At 30.4% G+C, this 19,942-nt stretch overlaps 1 protein-coding gene across 8 annotated transcripts in view; it reads right to left on the bottom strand.

The window, feature by feature from the left end:
• LOC116779750 (protein sickie) overlaps nucleotides 1-19,942 on the bottom strand; it is a 142,949-nt gene that overhangs the window by 14,994 nt on the left and 108,013 nt on the right. For 4 of the 8 annotated variants that reach the window (XM_061526875.1, XM_061526872.1, XM_061526877.1 and 1 more), the window contains 12 exons: nucleotides 19,642-19,779; nucleotides 19,329-19,382; nucleotides 18,900-19,050; nucleotides 18,595-18,687; nucleotides 17,750-17,894; nucleotides 16,640-16,753; nucleotides 16,349-16,522; nucleotides 16,208-16,234; nucleotides 15,527-15,633; nucleotides 14,919-15,041; nucleotides 13,974-14,056; nucleotides 12,324-12,398 (listed from right to left, as the gene is read on the bottom strand). In XM_061526875.1, the coding sequence (XP_061382859.1) occupies nucleotides 12,324-12,398; nucleotides 13,974-14,056; nucleotides 14,919-15,041; nucleotides 15,527-15,633; nucleotides 16,208-16,234; nucleotides 16,349-16,522; nucleotides 16,640-16,753; nucleotides 17,750-17,894; nucleotides 18,595-18,687; nucleotides 18,900-19,050; nucleotides 19,329-19,382; nucleotides 19,642-19,779 (1,284 nt within the window). The remainder of the gene's footprint in view (nucleotides 1-12,323; nucleotides 12,399-13,973; nucleotides 14,057-14,918; nucleotides 15,042-15,526; nucleotides 15,634-16,207; nucleotides 16,235-16,348; nucleotides 16,523-16,639; nucleotides 16,754-17,749; nucleotides 17,895-18,594; nucleotides 18,688-18,899; nucleotides 19,051-19,328; nucleotides 19,383-19,641; nucleotides 19,780-19,942) is intronic. The other 4 variants (XM_061526873.1, XM_032674178.2, XM_061526874.1 and 1 more) reach the window with 4 other exon arrangements.

Genomic DNA, 19,942 nt, shown 5'->3' with positions numbered 1-19,942 from the left:
CTTTTTAAATTAATTGGTTTTGTTATGTTCAATTAAAGATAAATTCCTGCTAATGTTTATGTAATCGTTATAGAACTTGCATTTAGATAACTTTAGTCATTGTTATACACAACCTGTTTAAAATCAAGGCCCGCTTTACTATTTATAATATTTCAAGCGGAATATGGGAAGTCTGCAATGGAATATTGTAATTGTACTTTGTTTGTATTGTATTTGTATTTCGTATTGTAATTGTACTTTACTACTCCTGGGGACTTCACTTTTTTTCAATATTTAATCGTTAACTAACGTTTTACCCTATTAACAGGTAAATATATTTAATATATTTTTAAGGAGTTTCTTTTCATCAAAAGAATTTGTTAGAAATTTAGTTAATGGCGACTCGTGTATTGATATTTTTTCCATCAAATATATGATTCATCGGCAATAAATAAAGTCTAAGCTCGGGAATTACGAGCTTTGAATTATTCATTTATGAGACAAACAATACTCGATTCGGTATGCACACAAAGTAAACGCATAATTTCAGAAGGAATTATTTAGCCTTATAAACAATTAACCGCGTAAATGACAAAAGCCTTTTAAGAATTATTCAGTGAAACTAATTTCTTTGTTTACATTTACAGGCTTTTTCCCATGAGCTTTATTAGTATGCAGACAGAATCGGATACAGGGAGCTTGCCTGTTTTTTTTTAAATTAATAATAATAATATGATTTTTAACATACATATTTTTTTATAACACAAAGAACATTTATTGACATATTAAATGTGATATTCAATACGATATCATACGGGTTAAGTGATAAATTATATAAGGGTCAACTACAGCTACTCTTGAAGGGGAATGGGTCCATTGTAGACCTCGAAGACATCATGTTTTATATTTTTAGAAACATCTATTTCTTTTTAATTTAATGCAACGCTATAAACGAATCATAACATAAACTATAAATAATCAGATTAAAGATTTTATTCGTACTTCAGATTTTATTTCTACACTAATTATAAATATTTAAAGTATCGTAAATCATATGATATATTATATCTATATATTGTAGTACGTGCATGTATCTATACTAAAAAAATTAAGTGTGTTTGTTTTTCAAATCAAGTTGAACTTGGTTTGAATAGCTACTTCGAATGTTGTCCGTTCTTTCGCAATGTAGAGCACTGCATTAAGGGCTAAGAGTGAGGAAGAAGATTGTTTTTATACCCGTCCCGTTTCTACTAGCGGATGGGGCATGCATCGTTGCTTGATTCAACGACCTGTACCCTGTACCCTCATGTATAAATACATTCAACATTATTTCTTACTATAAAAGAATACGGACTATTTTGCTATGCAAGGTAGAACGCTGTTTGAAATAGTGTACGCTTTTTAGTAGTGAGTTATAGTAACAGAGGTTCTCATAAATATAATTTCACAGTCTTTCTCTTATATTCTTAGTTATGTTTTGGTAAACAAACAAAGATTATGATTTAATACAGTGTGTATAGAAAATCAATACACACGCTGTCGTTACAATATTAAATTGTTTTTTTGTTAAATATAATTACATATAAGTTTTTTCTTTGTTCTTTATAACTTATAACTCAACTAGGAATAATAGTTCGCAGCATTTTAATTCCCCGTATAAGGATCTCTATCGCATATAAATGAATAGACAATTGCAAAAGAAATTCTTAGAATGAATTATCCGTTAAGCTGGTCATTACAAAATGAACAAACAATATTTTTTTCTTTTATTTTTACATTTAAATTATTTGCCATATTTAAATATTATGTTATCGATGGACTATTAATCTATTGTACATTTAGGTAATGTATTTAAGGTGTACATAACACTAATTACAATGTATATCCTATTTTATAAATTTATAATTTTCTATTTTGTTTTATAAGCCTTTCATTTTTATTATTTATGCAAATAAACCAAATAACGATGTATGTACATGATTTCCGATATAGGAGAGAAAGAAATGACATGTTATCATCTTTACTAATATCATTGTTTCCTAACTAAAAAATAATCCTCTAACGATGCATTGTAAAGTGATCATACTCAAGACATTATTATTATTTTTAGTTCTAATATTAAAACGACATACACGGTTCTTTTTAACAAACAATTTGATATAAATTTTGAAAATTATTTTCCAAATCTTAAAGAAAGATATTTGTTATTCTAACAGAGAAGTCCGTATTGAGATAAAGCTTGGAGTCGGGTTTTATCGTAGAAAGATTTTGATTACCACAGGTCGGAAAGGTCAAATTGTTAGCGAGATATCTTTAACACAATGAAATATATATAATATCTCATATCCCATTACTTTGATCTCATTATATTTTGTTCTACATTTTCGGAAGGATAATCTTATAATCTAATTTATCTTTTTTAACTTTGTCCGAACATGCAATATTCTATTTAAGTTGGTATCACTAGATTACGAAAATATAGGCATTGTCTATTTCATAAATACTCAACAAGAGTTATCTTTTGATACGAGTATTCGGATCTATTAATTGAATATTTAAGGAAAGAAAATTTAATAAATATTAATTTTATTTACGTAACTTAATTCATAACATTCGCATTAAATCCTTCCATGTTTTAAAACTTCCTATAGAAATTATTTAAACAGGTTTAAACTGTGAAATAAAAAACGTTCCCATGTCTAATGTATTCCAGTTTTGGATTTTATTACTCAAACATACGTTAGAATTTTACATGAATATTTTTTACATATGAAGTTGCGGCTCATATTAAAATATGGTAAGGAAGCCGGCCCTATGATCGTACACATGTTATGTATTCAAAGTAAATCTTCCGTAGAATTAATTGCATCAATCAACCGCTTACGCAGAGAAGATAATAATGATCTTAATACTTATAATGCGACCTTCACACTTGAGGAAAACATGTCAATTATTTAACGGCAGGAACCTCTATACCATGTCCTTGCTTTAAAAAAGATAATACTGTTAACTTTGAGCGGAACTACGCTTGGTTCAACATAATAAAAATATAGTTATAATACACTTATATTGAGGGAGTAAAGTAGAGCGATCTCGTAGGTTCAAGGAGCCCATCTGCGCTGCACATGGCCGTAGACATACGATCGTATACTGCGTCACAGTATTTTTTTTTATTCATTTTTATAAGGCGGTCAAGGAGCTTAGTTTACCGAAAATAACGGGTTTTCAGATTATATTCGGCTTTTTTATGACGTTTAATTTACCATTACATTTTCAATTAATAACTGACTCACTATGATGCAACTGAAGGCGACTTATTACGTCTTTTTTTTTTAAAGATAATTATAAAATCATCCATAATAATAACATTTACATTTGGTATTCATCGTACCAATTTGCGTTGTAACTTATTTAAAAGTAAAATACTACAATATATTGTCTCCCATTAACATAAACGTTGAAATACATGACGCTTGAGACGTCCGTACTACGTCTTCGTTTAAAATTTGTCCGGAATTGCTATAAACGTAATATGTACTGTCATACCAGATGTGTGTTGCGAATTGTGATGATGCAATGACAAGGTAGACGTTATTAATCTTAATATTACAAATTTAAACGGGGTCGAAAGATACGCTTTAACGATTTTAACGCATGTGAGAATATCATGAATATATCAGTATTAAAGCCAAATGTACTAAATATTAATTTTATGGGTCATATGGTAAGCCAGTGAAACGGAAACCATTGAAACGAGACAGTGTACAAATATAGATCTAGACAACGGTAACAAAGAGCAAATATCGCGTGGGATGGGCATTGTCTTCCTCATACTAAGGCAATAAGTCTCAGGTTCATATCCGTAACCTATGACATCCATCGGGGTCTATTGTTATGGTAATCACGAACTACTAATCTTAAAATTAAAATTTGCATCATTCAAAGCATTTCGATCACATTTATTTTGACTTTAGCTCCCAGGGGTGGACAACAATTTTATTTAAAATTATCTTAACCATATAATCAAGAAATAATTGAAAATTTTTATGTATACTTCGTAATGTTTATTGTTGAATAGATTAAAATAAAATCTGTAATCACCAAATTATGGAATTCCATGACGAAACCGAATAAAGATAACAATACAAAAGAGTATTATCATTGTAGATACAATATGATAAAGGTAGTATTATAAATACGTTGAAGACAAAACCGACCGGCCAAGAGACGCCATGTTATCTTTAACTTTAAGCCGATTCAGTAAAGACCACCTCGTCCTACAAACATGTCGTAAGCAAAATTATAATTACGCTTACAAAAAGATCCCTGCTTATCTTGTTTAAGTGGATACTCGACACTTCCCGGCTAGATATCTCTTGATCCCTAGTAGAGCTTCCTTCCATTTATACTAATATTCTACCTCACAATGAGACTACTCACGGATGTTCCTACAACATCTGTTTACTCCATAACCTGTTGGTAGCCTCCATATTCTCGGAAAGTCGTGATGTTAATAAGAGCCCGTTGGAATACAACCTCAAAGACGCTAGTTAGAGCCAATTACAGTAATTTTGAAACCCCATAACGATTTGTCAAAAGGCTTAATATTATAACAATATTTATACGTGTTTGGTAACAAATGTAGTGGTCGTTGAATTAATATATTAGCGACATATGCGTGAAGACGGTTAAACGTGAACATACACTTGCTTTTGGGAAGGCCGTTATGAAATAAGTATCCTGTCAAGGTTAAAAAAGCAAGCTATAAAAATATGACGCTTTGTAACGTACTCTGTTACGAAGTATTCATTGAAAAAGAGAGAAGTAAGCACTAAAAGTACATGTCTTGGTTTGTTGTTGAATTTACTTCTTCTTATTTATTGTGATTATCGTGTCCTTAAGATGACGTTCCATTAAAACGTATCACATGAAAGTTTTAAAATCCATAAAATTTTTAAAGAAAAGCAAATATAGTCAAAGAAGGCATCCGTCTATTCCGATTAAAGTTCAAGGATTGAACCGGTATCTTACGTATTATCCAATACAATAGTAATTTGAAATTATGATTATCTTAAGGCAGGTTTTTTGATTGGAGTATAACCTTGATGACCTTAGGTAGCTAGAAATAGTCAGCTTAATAAATCGTCGGACTGTGGATTTCATTTAAAGGAAGGGTAAATTTACATAATAATTGAAAAAAAAAAACTATTTATTTATCATGTTAAGTGTCAAATATTATATTGTATCTTTATGAATAAAATTAAATCTATATTCTCTGAATAATGAGATCTAAGATTTTCGCGAGTTTTATTCATTTAAATGAAACTAGTATTTTTCGGATAAACTACACGTGAGTTATTTTTGTAAAAAACTACATACTCCCGACGTTTTGGTTACTTTAAGTAAGTTTTTTACAAAAATAAATCACCCGTAGTTTATGCGAAAAATACTAGTTCCATTCTTTGAATAAATTGTCTTAAATATCTAAAAATTCTATAATAGTAGAACCAAGTTTGATTACTTCAAATGGATGGAAGAGATTGCTATTGCAATGTCAGTCGCCATTTATTAGTGCATTAGTAATGGTTAATAAATACGGGCGGTATGACAATGTAATTGAATTTTATCATACAAGGAAATTCGACAACGTTCGCTATGAATTTAGATTGCGACTTGATGCATGCGTTCTAAAGATACTTTTATAAGTAACTTTGAATTCATGATCTCAAATAAACTTAAATTGCCAGAATAATATGTCAAATGAAATTGATAACAAAGCTATTGGCTATCAATTATCGGTAATGAGACCTTCAAATTATAGTTTATTTAATAGTCAACAAAATCTGATTATATTCCAGTATCAGTGAAGTAGAAAGTTACTACGACTTGAGTAATAAACACAATTAATTTTGGATTTCCGTTACATTATTCTCTAATGTGAGCAATTATGGAATTAAGGATGCCGTTTGTTAACCTTCGATTTTGTTAAAATGATCTCAATACTAAATATATTTTCATAAACCGAATATACTTGATAATAACAATTGATTTATCGCATCATTTATAATTTTCAAAGCCGGCGTGGTCTTATGCATGTGTCAGCGAAGAAACTAGCGAGTAGTTTTAATTATTTTACATACATTTAACGAGTTCGTTGTCTTTTGTCGTGTAAACACTGGCTATATTTACAGAAATAATAGACAACAACCGTAGTAGTATACTGAGACACACCATTATTTGAAATAAAAAGGACGAATTCTAGTTTTTTTGAATTTTGATTATGTGAGTATTTCCCGGTTATAGCAGTAGCATGCTCATAGATATGTTTGTTTATAAAGGAACAGATCACCACATAACGTCCTCAAATATTAGAGTTATTGTTTGGAAGATTCCTTCAATAGCCTTAAAACCTATTGTCTAGATATCATAACGTAAATAACATTTATGAATAGGCCATTTAACTTATTGAACGTATATATAAAGCAGGGGCGCTACATATCTCTGTCTCCGTATAAATTAACCTCAATTGAAAATGTAGAGGCGCTTGCTTGATTGAAGATGGCGTATTCCAACAGCGAGTAAGCACTGTTCCTGTCATTTGTTTGAATCAAAATATAAAAGAAAGTCAATGACAAAATTATCGGCAATAAAACGCTATATTAAACTACAAAGGGAGTGTTTTATATAAATGATAAGATATATCTGGCAGATATTTAAGTATCGTGCGTTTCGATAAGAATTTATAAACAACAAACTGATATTATGACTAAACTATTTGTAGGGCAAATTGAATAATCGGTATTTGGACTTAATTTACTAAGCGGATGAAACGGATGAAAATAATAACAAAAAACATTAGCATTTCTTATTTTAATTATATTTTTTTATTACAAAACGTATGTATACCCATTACGTAAATGGAACAGGCTGTTCCATTTACGTATATCTGATACGACATCACTACGACTGAAGCACATAACTGCTATCTCGGTTTGTTTAATTAACACTTATTTTAAGACGTAATTGTTGATACATTTTTAATGGACTTGTATTACTATTATAAAGTATGAAATAATATTTGAAATATAGTATTAATATTTCTTAGTCCTTAATGAAAAACAATCTAATTAATATTTTTGCCCATTGTTTTTTGCTGGAAAGTAACATAAAATTATTTATTTATTTAATGATTTGACAAACTGGACAGGGACTGGTTTTTATTGTAAAATTTGTTGACCTTTACAGCACGGTTAAAGAAACATTAGGTGCTATTTCATAATGTTATTTTTATAAACGTTTTATGTTTTACATGATATCTAAGAAAGTAAACTCGAGAAAGTTAATTATGTTTTACAACAGTTTGCAGCTGGTTAATAGAGACGCTTATTCAATTTGTCGTCTTAAAAAACCTTGCTTGATTACTCCATTCATATTACCATAAAACACATCAAAAGGTGTTGATTTCAAAGTAAAATGTAAAAACTATTAACAGTTACTTTGATGTTTATTTTTATTTCAACATGTATGCGTGAAAAATTTTGCATGGGCCATGTGTTAAATATTTTGTCAAACTCAATTTAGAAGTGCTTATTTAAAAATTAGGTATACCTAGAAACACATTATTGAATCTCACAAATTGAAGCTTTCCTAAAAACCCGGTAAATGGACAATGGCTGTTAGAGAATGAGACAAATGAATAAGTCTTGCCCGTTGAGAATTGACTAAATAGGGACCCGTAAATAGCAAAAAAAAACGGGATGCCAATACCTGCTTCTAATGTTTAGGGATATGATTCAACACAAAATAAATGCCGTGTATTTACTTCGCCTAGTCATAATATCATATAAAGTAATTATATCAACACGACATGCTACTAAATTAACGACTAATAGTTTCTATTATTATAACCAATGCTTTTCTATTTTTTTTGAAGATAGAAGGAGACTTTTGTTAAATCAATGTAGACATCAAGACTCGAATGTCTTGGTAACAAAACAACAAGCACCAATCAAACATGTTACGATCCTTGATATTAGTTTAAAACATGTACCAAATATATCAATGAGCACGGAACACGTTAAATATATCCAATACGTAACACTTATCACAATTAAACTCACTGTCAAAAGTTCAAGATTGTTTTTATAATCCGAAAAATCGCGCATATAAAACGGAGCGACGCGCGCGCGTCCGTCCCAGACGGGGTTTCAAAACAAACTGGTTGCGGTTACTTCGGACAAACACAAGAACTGAATAAAATTTACTCACGGAACCATGTGTAACCCGGACTGATCACTATTCATATTTCTACAATCTATTGAGCCCGTAAAAAGGGGAACGATGATATAGGATTTGGACCCAATGTTGAAGATATTTTTTTTATTATACGCTGTTATAACGTCAGACTTTAGTAGACGGAGTCAAATTTTATTTAATAATGACATAATGTTACGTGATATTATTTATTTATATTTTTAAATGAGCAATTGATGATAGTTTAAAATTGTCGCTCTAACACATTGTTGCGTAAGTGCGGACCAGTTTTAATGATTATAGGCCACGATCGGGTTACGTTTGATAAGTTTTTTAGATGTTTGTAACACGACGCTAGAACATTTCTTTCAAATATAAAAAATAAATTCACATACAAAAACAGTCTTTTGAGTGGTTTCATGTTAGTCGTTATTTATTGTCAACAAAAGTAAACAATATCTTATAGAGTTTTACGGTTTACACAATGGGCCTGTACAGAAAAGTATTGAATAATAAAAATATTTTACGTACACCTTTTTACGGATGGTATATTGTAGAATTAAAAAATTTACTAGCGAAAATAAGCGTGTCTTCTTAATTAGGTAGTAATAACTGATTACGACACTAAAGTTTTATGTTGACTTCTTTGTCATTGGGTGAGAACCGAACGCATGTGACAATATTAAGATTTAAAATTGAAGTTACGTACCTGTAATAATTGTTATTCACTCACACCTCAATTATAAGGTTGTTAAGGTTAATTTAAAAATTTTTTGAACATCTTAATAAAACATAATTATTTCCTTAAACAGAAAATCAATACCACTTTATCGAATTCTTATTATTTTGGTTAAATGTATTACGTAAATTACATTACGCGAATAATTAAGATAGTGTATAAATATTTATAATATGTATTTACATTGTTTCTTAATACTAATTAAAATGTATTTTGATAAAACCAACACATATGTTTTTCAATAGCTCCGTGATATCGATTTTAATTATATCGTCATTGAATTCCAATTGATCGTAACTTCAATTTAAAATTAAGACCAATATGGGGAACGAACAAAAAAGCATCCAGTAACGGAATACTAAATACGGATACAAAATTATCTGAAAGCGAAATTTGTACCAAAATAACAAAATAAAATCAAGTTAAATATCGAAACAAGAAAAGAATTAAGAAAGGTTGTTTTTAAAACAAAAGCAAAATAAATAAATACATACAATTTGCCAGGACAATATGTTCAACTATATAATAAATACAAAGATTGACGCAAGCTCGCAGTTTGAATTATTTATGGTGTTTTAAAAGTGTATGAAGAAACGAGTGGAATCTCATTGTGAACTGAACTTCTTTGTTTCTTAAATGAGAGGATATTAAGAGAATGATGAACATTAGAGGAAATAATCAAGAAGGCGGCCGCTTTTAAACATCGAATAAATTATGTATCAAGACACATTAAATGGCAAATGAAGGATTTTATCCTAGCCAATAAAAGTTATAGTAATGATAACTGTAATATTATTACAGTATTATTTAATAAAATGTGGGACTTAGATACTATTTTGCAAGACATAGACGTCGTAATCAAAATATGTTATCTGTAATTTATATGCCAATAGAGAAAACAAAACTTTACAGATTTTATTTCATCTGAATAAACGACGCGTAATGTTAATGTAGTTTTGGAGTAACTGCGACATACTTTCTACCAATTATTGTGATAACTCATTAAAACTTAGTAATCAGTTTATATTCTATAGCTATACAAACTTCGTAATCAGTAAAACATTCATGTTATTGTACCAGTGGTTCACATCAAAATTGCGTCATTAGGATTGCAGTAACGTCAATCATAGTTCTAGAGCAACTTAGAAATCATTTAGTGTAATCGTACCTCTTTGTAACAAGTATACCTTAAGAAATATTTAGTTGAGGTAAAAACTTAAGGGTTCAAAGGGACTCACTTTTTACGACTCGTAGTTACGAGATTGATTTATCCCTCGGCCTACGTTCCTAAAGTTTTATTTTTATTGCCTTCAACTTTTTTGGTACTTGATGTAGTTTAACGAATAGCTAGTACTGAACATATCCCGTTAGAACTTGAATAAATAAATAAAAAAGGTTTTAAAATATTTACTATATTATTTCAATAATCAAATGATTTATAACACATAATATACATATTGCGTTATTTTCTGTGTAGACTACTCGTTTTTCCTTAACAATTTCACTCCGGTTCTTGATAATTACCAAATTAGGCTTTGAAGGTCATAATAAGATTAAAATAAATGCACCCTAACGATAAAGGAATTCAGGAAAGCATCAGCTCCCGGTAGCAGCATGTGATTTCCGAATATGGAAAAGCATTTTGTTTTATCGTAACGCAAGATATCAAGAAACATACAGACGGTCCATAAATTAATAGTTAATTATATATGTAATAGGATATTTTTTTTACAATTTTTATGTTACATTTACATTTTAAATAACGACTATAAAATCGACAATAATTTCAATCCGACTGTACGTATGTACTTTAGTTTCGTTCATAGCTATATGAACCTAAACCGTTTAGTCTTTTATAATTCGATGATTTGTTGTCTAATCGGTGATGTACAAATTTTGTTCAAATTGTATGAAAAAGTTGGCACTGCTGAACAAGAATCAAAGACAACTTCATACATTGTATTTACTTCGGAATCTCGATTAGTTTAACTTTCTCGATTTAAATTTTCTTTTACTCTTTTGATACCAATGCTGTTGATTTGAATGTCGTAGGACATGAAAACCTTTTTGATGTGGATATTTTCGAATATTATTTCTTTTCTCGTTTATCTCTTAGATTTTTGCTGGATCGCATAAAAAAAGCAACATGGTATCGCAAAAAAACATGTATGTATTTGGTAACTGAAATACTCAATTACATATTTTTATATAAAACATATTAAATATTCTTCATACGATTACAGGATTTCGTGAAGTTCTTCATAGACAAGAAATCAGAGGCGCCAAAAATCTTAAATACTATTTTATAAGCTATCACTACTGTGATATTATTATTGTCATTGATTTTAATGGAAATACACAAGGCTCGTAATACAGTTAGAACGCCTTCAGTTGAAAACAGTGTTAGCGTTTGACACACATACCGTCAGATGTAAAGGGCCGTGAGACTCGAACAGCCATTATCTGATCTCGTGACAATTCATCAATTTTATATGTAATTGGAATTTCGTGCTTCCGTACCTGATCGGTGTTAGTATGAAATTCCGTTTATCGAAAACTTTGTTAATTTATAGACATCAAATAGGATAGGATTTATTTTCTTTATAACATATGTGCCGCTTAATTAGAAATTGTCATATAAATTTAATAGGACAGGTTATTGGTAATAAATTTGAAGCAATAAATCAGAATTTATGACATCCAAATAGTCGTAAAAGCAAATATATATATAAGGATTGATGTTTGTCGCTCTTTCACAGTTAGCACACAGAAGCTGCTTAAAATGTTATTTGCGAAACTCAGTGATTTAGCTAACAGTCGACGTTATTAGATAGAGCCAGAATTAATTGCTTCTTTAGGTAGTTAAGACGGTTGAAAGTGCAACTTTGTATGAAGCGTACATTATGTGTTTGACACATAACGCATCTGCCCTTCATTATAAACATGACGACTCATTTTATTATCTATTCTATCGTATAAGGTGTCGTTGTTTACTGTATTCTTATCGTTGTTCTTCATACGAAAGTGAATGTATATTTATGAAACATTGTTAAGGCACGACTCTTTTGAAACGAAGGTTATATTTGATGATTTAATATATACGAGAGTTAGTTATGCATTCGTTAATGATTGTCTGGAATGATATTTTGTAATCGTATTTTGAAAGAGATCAAACAAAAATTTAAAATTTACTTATCCACTCACAGCTTACATTCAATATAAATAGAAACGTAAAATTTTGTTCACATAGAACAGGTGAAAATGGTATATAGTTCATATGAATTTTTAATTCCATTAACATGTCTATAAAATGATCTGACATTCTGCGTCATAAGTAATAGAAAGTACTTACATTGGTGGTCAGCTGCGTCGTCAGGGTGTGCACCTTTTCCTTCGCGTCGGCCAGCTCTCTCCGTAACTTTCGAACCTTTGAAATAGATAGTGTTTGTAAATATATTTACGACTTAAATCACGCATGTGTATGTTTAATAAGATTTTTATATAACCAGTTTCCGACCGCAACTTCACTGATATAGAGCACGTCTACTTAGGTATACGCTTTTATATTTTTATGCTGTTTCTATAAAATACAGTTCTTTGGTTAGCCATAACAATAATGATTGTTAGTACCGCAATCTGTTCAGTATATTTGCCGGCATCAGTAACAAAAATAAATTTTCTCATTTATGACATTCATAATATAAAGATTTGTAAATAAAATAAAATTAAATTAAAAATTTATATGGCAAAAATAAAATATTCATATAACTTAATATCGTATGTTACTTAAATTTAATAACCCCTTATTACGAGTCTGTATCGTAATCATAATCCTAGATTATAAATTAAACCCGTTAAAACGACCAGATTGAAAATTATGTGTCATGGAAATTAAATGAATTTTTATGATGATATGCTTTACTTTTATATACTCGTAATAAAAAGTCTGTCTTGTTGTAGGGTTATTCTTAAATAGCAAGCTTGGACGCGAGATGGTGCTTTCAACAAAAATAAAAAAGAATGCTTTAAAGTTTAAGATAAAACTTTAAATATGTATCTATATGTATTTAATTTAATAAATTATTTTCATATAATAAAACCCGTAAAATTTTGTCTTAAATCAAATAGCTGGTCGGAAATACATACGGATGAGCATTTCAAACGTATCCGAGGAGCAGTCAACAGTTGACCTGATTTATCTATGATTTTCTTGATTGATCTTAGGTAACCAACTCGTTCTCAATTTTAAATTGCATTTAATATGTGTGTAAACAATATGGCGGACAATATGTGCGTCGTATATATACTTTTTGTTAATTTAGATAGGGTTTGAAATTAAATTTGATTTTCCATGATATCATTGAAATGTCGAGTGTTAATTTTAATAGGTAATTATATACAACTTACTCAACAACAACGTACCTAGAGAAAAATTTTATATATTTATATAAGTCTCATTATAGAATATATACATTCCCATTACATAAACAAAGAATTAAAATTTATATACAATAAATATTGATTTAAGTAAAAATTCATCTTCCTTTATATATTTTGTCAGAACGTAATTTGATTCTGTTGCTGTTCTAAAAAGCTCCGAATCAAGGAACGTTCTAGGATCAGCCAAACATTTGATACTCCCGAAATCTAAATTTTATAAAATTTTATTAAGAAAAATACCTTATGTAACAGCGACTCATATAGAAATAATTTATTCCTAAAGCATAATATTAATAGTATAAATACTATAGTTGACAACAATAAAAGTATTTTATATGTAATCGAATATAATACAGAGCCTTATGTTTTTTTAAAAAACAAAGTTATATGGAATAAGTAACCAAAATGTTTATACTACTGCTGTAAAAAATCGATAATGATAAAATCCTTTGCTATTTAAAAAAGGAATTTAGGTATTTTTTTTAACAGTGTCATTGCACCAATGATTTTGATATGAAAGTCATGTTTTAATTATATATAAAATGTTTATATTGTATTTTACCTCATGATTATGTCTTTCGTCTGATCCCGCGCCAGCCGCTAGTGATGACGCCGTTGATACCAGAGACGCCGTTGAACCGTGAACTGCGTAGGAAAAAGAGAATAATTAATACATTTCATACTAGCCTCTGCCCGTGATGTTGATAGCAACCTCATCTTATTCTGACATCATCTATCTTCCAATAACATAGTAGTTTCACATTGCTTCGGATATATACCGCCTTATTTTATCGCACAAAAGCTAACTCTGGTACTTATAGTCACAATTTATATCTAACTGAATTGCTTTTACAGACGCTTTCTCTCGTCACAACTGTTAGGTATTTGAGAACAACATAATTAAAATACCGTCAGCCATTCAAAGGTCATTGAGAAAGACAAAAAGACAGCTTTCTTTGTATGTTATACAAGATCACCATTACAAACATACAGATATTCATTTATTATATCATTCAAATATTATCAATGAAACTATTAATTAAATGACATGCAAAGATATAATTGCATATATGTACAAGAAAAAAGTTAAAAACAAACATAGTTAAAATATATGAAGTCTTGGTACAAACAAATATTAGCACGTATTGATTGATTTTATATATCGACTTATGGGATTGTTTAAAGCAAAACTATACACCTTATGTAACAACTCCAGATCAGGAATAATATAAAGGAATGGTTTTCTACTTAAAATTAATTGTAGGAATGGTGGGCTTCTATATTTCAATATTTATTATTCTATATTTTAATCTCAGTTTTCGTTTCGCTGTCCTACAGAACATTTAATTTATAATTAGGACGAAAGAAAGAGACGTAATCAGAAAGAGAGGTGCAGAATCGAAGAGAAGAAGAGTGTAAGAGTAAAAGTTGTATTAGAACACCAATAGATGTCTACAAATTTTATCCATAGGACATTGTTATATGACCATTATATTAACATTATTACCGTCGTCATTTTTCTTAGGATAATGGTGCGAGTGTCTCGGCGTATGGATGGCAGGCGCATGTGTTGGGCTCAGAGCCGACCGCGGCGACGGAGACGGCGGCTCGGACACGCCGTAACTTATACCTGGAGTATGACATATATTATAATATTGTAAGAAAATCTACATACAGGGATAAATATATATATATATATATATATATATATATGTATATATGTGAGTGTGTGTGATTAAAAACACAGACAGAATAAACTAGTTCCAAATGTATCAAGTCATAGCTATCACATATGTATATGATAATAAATAATAATTTTATCATATTTATACAACTAAAAAAGTATCACACTAATTATATATATATTTTTGTTTAAGTATTGAACCCTATGGTGAACTTTGAAATAATTTTGAAATTAATTATTTTGAAAATTAAATTAAGTAGATTTTATAGAAGGACATCTACTGTGTGAAGTTTCCCGTAAACGTACCTTTATATATATAAAGGAACAACGTCAAAGGTAAAAGCGATCATGTTCTTAAAATATACCGTTACTCATATGTTTGTAAATTTCTATATCTGTTTTAATTTGTATATATCAATAACTTTTATTACCTTGTCCACTCGGTCCATACTGAACTGGTAAACAGTAGTACGGTTCATAGTCACTCTCGGACGACCTTTGAAGCATTGACGGGTATAGTTTCTCGGATTTCGTTGATCTGAAATAATACAAACAGTCAATGACGTATTGAACATAATTGAAGATGTGTCTGACAATATACATATATACGTTGACTGTGATAATTGAATTTAACTTTATCTTTTTCTATAAAGATGATGTCAAACCAAGTATTAATGTATACTATCAAACAGTAACATTTACGTATGGTATGCACAAAACTGCGAATAATTTTTGCAACTCAATGTATAATTATGACGGTGAACAAAAAATTTTAAAAATATCTCGGAATATACGTTACTTACGAACATAAGTCACTGATACATTTTTCTCAAATACCGCAAATGATACAAATAATAATAGCCATAAAAGATGAGATCATAAATAAAAATTATGTAAACTATGACTGCATGATAGATGGTTATGATTTGTTTCATATCAGTAACATAAAATTTACATACAATTGTTACACGGTAAGAAAGGAAATTAACAGCTTTTAAAGATTTATAATTCTGAAATCATGAAAAGCCGTGCCTCGTCTTAACATGCAGCTGAACAATCAAAAATGAAGCGTGCCACCAAGCTATAACATAACTGACAACCTTGTGGCATACCTTGGGAACGTCCTATCTCTGAGGTAGCTAAAAATTAATACACTTATTATATCATATCACATAACTTATAACTACATTTGGTAGAGAAGAGCTTGAAGCACAGAGTAATGATCGATGAAAGGGAGGTTCCTAACTAGTTACCTGATGCTGTTGCTCCTGTTCAATCTCGTACTCTGTGCGTCTCGATGCATGATGAGCTTGTTATGTGTGAGTGAGCTGCGTGAGTTAGGGGATTGTGTGTGTTGCGCGGAGTGCAGCGACGTTAGCGACTCCATAGACTCGCCTTCAGACAGCCTTCCACTTGTGTATGTATTACTGAAATGGTCGACACGTATGAAGCATGCTCGGAAGACGGAAAGGTATGCGGAAGCATGATACTTGGGTATTGATGATATGGGGACACTCACATTCTAATAACAAAGCGATAGTTACCTATGTCTCAGCCATGGAGCGTACGGTATGCCGTAGTCGGATTTCACTTCGGAGTACGTTTGTGTATCGGAGAGACTTCCATCGCTGATCTTCATACCTCCCCTCGGCGACGGCCTATAATGTTACGAACTATAGCAATCCACTCAAAGTTTAAACCAACACTGAGTCATATTCCCATGAACTTACATGTCACACAAACGTAACTGATAAGTATATTTGCGAACCTGTCAAATATGTAGACCCGAAGGTAAGATAACAACTGTTTGCTAACAAAATAAATTTTATGTCCAGTCTCAGCTGGCAACCTATTAAAGAATTTTACGTGTCATTGTGAGAAATGGTAAACAAGCATGATAATGTTCAATTAAAATGTTTCAGGAACGTATTAACAAATATAACAGGAATAATTATAAAAAAAACTTGCAATAAAATATGATTCATTTATTTAAGCCTATTTTGACATAAATTTTACTGACTACTACTTTATTCTCTGTATTTTTTCGTCTTGATTTTTATAAAAACAGTAATTATTACTATATGAATGTACTCTATATTTAAAGATAATCTATTTTACTCTTAACTGCGCTTTATAAAATTTTAATTCATTACATATTTTGCACATACACAAGAAATAGAATTCCTTTTACAAATGAATACATCTAATACATCTCTGCCAAGAATTATCTTGCGCTTTCTTGCTCAGACTAACGCTATCCTGCTCTAACTTGTATCCTTCGAAAATATAGTATTTCTTAAATAAATTAATTGATGTGTTACAATTGAATGGGACATTGTTCGCAGCTAAGACCCCAGCTGTTGTAGGATGATGTCATTAATATTACGCGTATAAAATTTATTTTAAACTGAACATAAAATTTGAAAAGATAAATTTTATGTTCAACTTTACAAAGCCTTTCCGGATTGCTCATTTAAGAGTTTACAAATGTTAGTATATAATATATTTATGTATATAATTTCAAAATGTTTTTTATTAAGGTATTTTAGGTATACCAATATAGACGCAATATATACCGACGAAAAATACGTTAACACAATTATATATACACATATGTATAAATAAAGGTACATACATTAAAATATATATCATACCTATGATGATGGAAGAGGGCGGCGAATTCATGTGTCCCCGGCTTTGGTAGTGACTGTGAGCCGAGGAGTCTCTCACGAACTGATGCAGAGAGCTGTGCCGCCGCCGTGCCCTGGAGGGAGAAGGACTTCGGACCTATGCCATTCTCTGTGGAGTTTATTATAATAATATTATAAATGCATTTATAACTGAGATCGAAGACTTTCACAAGTATTCATTTCAATGTCAGACAGTCTCATCTCGTCTGCCCGTGATCACGGTTGCTGCAAAGAAACCGGATCGTCGGGAGTATGTAGTTTTAATATTAGTTTCATTTACATTTATAACTCTTATAAAGACTTCAGAATTTTATTTTTTAATTTTAACACATCGTTTGTATTCAGTTTTAGTGAAACAATATTTTACATTACACTCTCATGTTTTTGATTTACTATTGAAACATATTTTTATTTTATTTTTTTGATATAGTACGCTCGGCATTAATAAGTAAACTAAATATGTGACAAACACTATTGTGACATTCGTTTTCACACGCTAAGGTAATGTTTAAACCGTGTATGTAAGTGTAATGCAAATTAAAAGATATTAAATGTGGACTAATAACTTAACAATACCAACTCCGTTGACTTATAAAACACTTCTAGCACAATGTTAGTTATAATTTGCTTTAGCTTGATTTGTTTTATTAATTTAAATTAATTCTCTTAAATCCTGAACAAAGTGATTAATTATAACATAATGAACAGTCTTGGTCCTATGCAAAACCATATATATATATATATATATATATATATATATATATATATATATATATATATATATAATAATCAAGTTTAAAGGCACTCACTGTGTATTTGGAGGTCTTGAGTACATGTTTGTGTTCCGCCAGAAACTTTAACTTTTGTTCTGGGCACTGCTGATACTTGAGCTGTTCTTCCACCTGAAATGTATGAACAACTGGTCATCTTAATTTTGATTTATAATAATTTATATTTTATATGATACTAAATTATCGGTATAAGTGGAAAACTATCTTGTTTTTAAGTACTATGAATGTATTAAGCCAATCCTGAACTAACTTGAACCGAAATTATATGCATTCCATATTAATTCACTATTTTCTAACTTTTCATATTAAGAGTCTATTATTACCGTGTGCATGTTGTGGAGGTCCATTTGGAGGTGGCGGAGGTGGCTGGCCGTTTTGTCTTTTGACGTAACCAAAGTTCTGTGGGACCTTGGCTTTGTTGGAACAACTACCATTCCCACTGGACGGGCGCGATGAACCACTAGGTGACTGTAACTAAAAATATGTGAATCATCACCTATCATCAGATACACTAGTGTATTATTGAAATGTATAGTAAATATTAATGAAACAATTGTGCTATATAAATGAATATGCATATGGTACTCATTTTGTTGGTCTGATATTTTTAATTTTATATTTAGATTAAGTGTATGTATCAGGATAATATATCATAAACTTCGTTGTTAAACAGTAGGTACAGCTGTATTTATGTTCGTAGAAGTACATTGTAAATGTTTTACGTATGTCGTCAAAATAAAACGCTCTTTTACCTGCGATCCTCCACTTCTTGACGAATGTTGACTTGATTGGCTTGAAGCTGGATACTATAAATGGATAAGTTGCCATTAAAATTTCTAATAGACTTGAAAATTGGTGCAAATATTTTTATTAAAATTTGATAATAAACAATGAAAGCCAAGGTATTCTAAATTATGAAGTTAGTTAAGAAGTACTATTGATTACATAGTAAGTGTTACTGCTTCTAACAGTCATAGTTATAGAGGTATGTATGTATAACAATGGTACTTAAAGCGAATAAATTATCTAAATATGAAATCGAATGTAAGCAGATAAGACTCTTACTTGAGGATGTGGTGCGATTCCCAACTGTTGGGCAGCAGTGAGCTTTTCTCTTTTGTGATGTTGTGGCGAATGGTGTCCAGCACGTCGTTCGCCTTTCCTACCATGAGATGGACTTGGTGGAGCTGGTGTTGGCTGGTTCTGAGTTCAACGAAAAAACATTTTCAAGTGTATCCCTTAATCCTTCTTAAATGTTTTGTTTATGTGTGACCTGTATCACGCGTTATCTCTAAAAAGTTATGTTTATTTCTTCATATTCTATATCTATTGCAGATAGTTGGTAAAATATCGTTAATGGCTTAGA

The sequence above is a fragment of the Danaus plexippus genome (genome assembly GCF_018135715.1).
Source record: "Danaus plexippus chromosome 3 unlocalized genomic scaffold, MEX_DaPlex mxdp_30, whole genome shotgun sequence".
Taxonomy (NCBI): Eukaryota; Metazoa; Arthropoda; class Insecta; order Lepidoptera; family Nymphalidae; genus Danaus; species Danaus plexippus.
This window is presented reverse-complemented; position numbering and strand designations above follow the sequence as displayed.